We start from the raw sequence: 4436 nt of genomic DNA, 5'->3' as shown, positions 1-4436 counted from the left end.
TAAAAAACAGTTGGATTGTGTTCGAACATTTTATATTTAAACACGCAACGTTTATTAACTATATGTTTTGAAAGAATAATATTACCACATCCTCCAATTTCATTTTTTGTAATATTCCTATATGGAACATCTATAAAATATATATTTCTTTCAGTATCCACCCCGATCCATATTTTATAAACTCATCAATATAGTTTAAAATTGTATCAAATGCATTCATTAATTTTTTCATATAATCATATACGAGGATAAAATATGCTCAACACGGCTAGAAAAATAAACATCTTGATATTCTATAATATCATTTATCTTTATATTTTAACTAATTTAGTTTTTAAATTTATTAAAAAATTTTTTCTAAACAACAAATTATTACTTAGCTAAAATATTATAATATACTAGATGTTATTTTATATTCAAAAAAGAACAGATGGTATATCAGAATTTTCTAAAATATGAGAGCAACGATAAGTCTTTAGGCATAACCTCTAAACGCTTTTTTCCTTAAATTATAAAGACATATTTTTATACATGTACACCATTTCTCTAAATTGTCGTTCATTGCATCAAAGGCTTTTTTATAAAATTTAAAGTCGTTAAATTTAATATATTTATTTTGTTTAGGTTGGATAGTTCCCCTTTCTTTTTTGGTCAAGCTGAACATATGTGTTAGAATGGAATTTCTACCACCTCCATGAATTGATTTTCACATTTTTTGATGTTAAACTGAGTAATTTTTTGAAGATTTACCTTTATTGCTAGAGTTAGCTGGTTCTAACCAAACTTTTGGTTTCAAAGGCAAAACTTTTGCTTTTTCAAACTTCCTGATTTCTATATTTTTAGGTTTTGGGCTCCTCTATTTTTTACCAAAACTTTGTTTTCGTGTTTAAATCATAATCAACTTTCTATAATTTAACATTATATTTATTGAATTATTTTAAAGTATAAAATTATTTAAATCTAAAATAATACTTCCTTCTGAAGACATTTTTCTTAGTATGTAGTAAAGTTTTCAGGCGATGTATTAATCTGGATCACTGACGTGTGTTTGAGTAGGTCATCTTACACACCGGTATTATTTATACTATCGCTAGACACAAAATAAAAAGATAACGTACGGTGTGTGAATGTAATATTTTTATGACAGTATTTTTAATAACAGGTATATTCGTAATAATTTTGTGTATACAATGTTATTAATAATAGAAAAGGATACCTCCAATTAATAATTTTATGAATAAGATGGATTCTAATTAATGTTCTTTAATGGGTACTAACACGACTAACTAAAAAAGGTTGACTCGGTGAAGCACAAGGTGCTATTAATATTTAAAGGTGGGTGGTAATTTAATAATAACCATCGCGTTTGGATTTAAGTATAAATATCTATAGCTAGGAATTCAGCACTTAATACTTGCTACAAAGAAGTAGTTATAAGGTATAATTTATTGGGTATATATCTAGATATAAATAATTTCAAAATTTTTTTATATAATTTAATTATTTTTTCAATTGGGAATACAAGATTGATTATACATTATTGCACTCGGATGTGCTAAGTAAAAATGATTTTTAACAAATTTCTTTACAAATTCATCGTTATAAAATTTGTCAGTTGTACTTAATTCTTTTAAACATTGATTTCTATTCATTTTATATAGAAAATACAAACAGAAATATCCGCAAGTTGTTGAATATAAACTCTGATGAACTATATTATTCCAGCAACAATTTTTAGAATTTTGTTTTATAAATTTTATAATTTTCGTTTTTGTCGGTTTCATTCCATAGCTATCATAGTAAAAACAAGTTTTTTCGGTAAAGAACACAGATACCCAATGACTCCCAGGCTTATTTTTCTCATCTAAATTAATTATAAACGATTTACGATTAGCAATGTGAACGGGTAAGTCATCAGATGCAAAAACACCTCCGAAAGTCCTTTTTATTTTCGAATCACTTGAAGCCAGTCTCCATAAAGTAATGGTATTCATTAATAGTCCACAAACACAGTTCTTGAGTGATCAATTTCTAGAGTATTATTATATTCCAGCAAACAAATAACATTCACCGTTTCTAATATTGCAGTTGAAAATTTTAATTCAATTGAGATATTTCCTTGTTGATTAACACTTATATGCGATTCTGATGCAGAATGATCGGGAGTAAGATCGAAACAATATAAAGTATAGCCATCTTTATAATCGTCGTAAGATATATTTGTAAATTTATGATGGTTAATGCATCCTATATCTTCAAATAATGATATAAAATTTCTTGCATATATTTTATTTGTATAATCAGGAGTATATGGTTTTGGGGGAATCATTTGATTGTCTTTTAATAAACATATATAATTTAAATTGTAATTTTTAAAATTAAAAGGATTGTATTTTACATTTCCATTAAATGCCGAATTTGAAACCAAACCAATTGTAATTCTATAAGGTAACTGACCGATAACAGCATTTGATATATTTGTAGACTGAATTCCACTACTTAAAGTAAAAACTTTAATATCTGTTCTGCGGAATGGCATTTTTATAATACCTGTTTGCAATGCTTTTTCTATTCCAATTTGAACTGATGAACTAACATCTACTTTATTAATTTTTAGAGATGCATTTTTAATAATGACTTTATAATCATCATTATTTGCCATTAATGCAAAATTATCTTTTGATCTTTCTAATTTAATTCGTAAATCAACATTATTAATTAACAGTTTAGGTTGATGTGATAAATCAATATGAAGTCGTCCAACTAAATCTATTAGTCTACTTTGTTTACCAATATTAAATCTTTTAGCCATTCCTTCATTATTTTCTATGGAATCCATATGTTGTGCAGTATCTTTAAAAAATAATGCACTCGTTAAAAAGGTTTCTTGTGCTTCTTTTGAGTAAAATAATAAGGCCTCCAAAATTGCTCTGTAGGGATAATTAACCTGTGAAATTACTTGTTTGTCGTTTAGAAAAACACTGCATTGAGAGAACAAACTATTTAAAAAATAATTGACAGGAGCAACTTTTTCATCTACAGCAGTATCTGTTCCATTTTTCTTTACAATTTTTGCTTGAACATGTAGATAAATTGAATGTAGATCGATATAATTTTCACCAGAACCGGATACATAAAATTCAATTGGTGCTCGACTATCCGAAATTGTTGCGACAGGATGTACTATAACTTCTGATGTATTGTCAATAGCTAATTGAGTTGAAACTGTACTGAATAAATCCAACTCACTTTTGGTGCATGGACAAGAGTGTGGATCCATTTTCTCACTCAGTAAATATATCTTTTAGTTTTCGCCTTTTATTCTGCGACTGAATTAATCTTTTCGTTCGTTTTCTTTTTATACCAGATCCGCCTTGTACTTTTTTAATTACATCATCTTTTATTTCAGAACCAATATCTTTTAAATGTGATTTTGTAGATTCTTTGAATGATTTCCCGCTAATTACATCCGATCCAACATTTGATGCAAAGTTTAATGCTTTTCGTCCTAGATATTTTCCTACTTTACTAAGAATAGGAATTGATTTACGAAATAAATCTCCAAAAAATCCATATCCTCGTTGTATTTGCTGTCCCGCAAAATAATTCCCTGTTCCTAATTGTCGTGTGAGAGGAAATCGTAACTCAGGTCTGTATATCGTTCCTCCCGCCTGATTACAGTAATAATTTATACAATCTTTAGGATCGAGCTTCATTTTGTACTTTCAAACATGAACTAATATTAACAAATAAGACTAAGCACTATTTATAACTGCTTAAAAGATAGAACTAATAATGTTTTTCCTCCAAAAAAGACAATTTCTTTTCCACCGGCAGTTCTCAACTCGATTTCAATAGTATCAATATAATTTTTTTTCAAAGGAAAATATAAAGGTGAGGGATAAACTTTAACTATTTGATCGGTCTTTTCTCCCATAACTGGTATAACTCTTAGAAGAGGAGCTGTTATATCCCCCACATGATGAGAAGCAACAATATTTGAATAAATAAAAATTTCTGAAATTCCTGCAGACAATTCAAGTGGATATTCACTTACATATTCGCCTGCTGAAAATTTCTGTGTTTTAAATCCTAATAAATCCTTTAATTCGTTTCCAAATTCAATCGTTATATTTTTAGGAACTTTTAAAATGATTTTGTTATTAGGCAGTAATCCTAATTTAATATATTTAAAAATTCCGAGAAATTTTTCAGCTGATGAATATAATCCAATAGGAATAAAAATTTTTTCTTCTACATCGATTTCTTCAACAACTTTTTTATTTCTTTCTATTAAAATTATAAATTGATCCTTGTAAAATACGGGATTTGATAGATATTCCTTAGACCCAGTCCGCAATATTAAATTTGAAGTGTCTTGTTTAAATATAATTTCTTTCAGTGGAAAATTTAATAAATAAAGTAATTTGTGAGCA

At 27.4% G+C, this 4436-nt stretch overlaps 1 protein-coding gene across 1 annotated transcript; it reads right to left on the bottom strand.

The window, feature by feature from the left end:
• Positions 1-1993: 1993 nt before the first annotated feature.
• LOC136977365 (uncharacterized protein F54H12.2-like) lies at positions 1994-3280 on the bottom strand. The gene has a single exon (XM_067272825.1). It carries the CDS (start codon positions 3278-3280, stop codon positions 1994-1996), a length of 1287 nt encoding a protein of 428 aa, XP_067128926.1.
• Between the last annotated feature and the right edge of the window lie 1156 nt (positions 3281-4436).

This window comes from Centruroides vittatus, unplaced genomic scaffold, assembly GCF_030686945.1.
Source record: "Centruroides vittatus isolate TY-2023 unplaced genomic scaffold, ASM3068694v2 contig_456, whole genome shotgun sequence".
Taxonomy (NCBI): domain Eukaryota; kingdom Metazoa; phylum Arthropoda; class Arachnida; order Scorpiones; family Buthidae; genus Centruroides; species Centruroides vittatus.
This window is presented reverse-complemented; position numbering and strand designations above follow the sequence as displayed.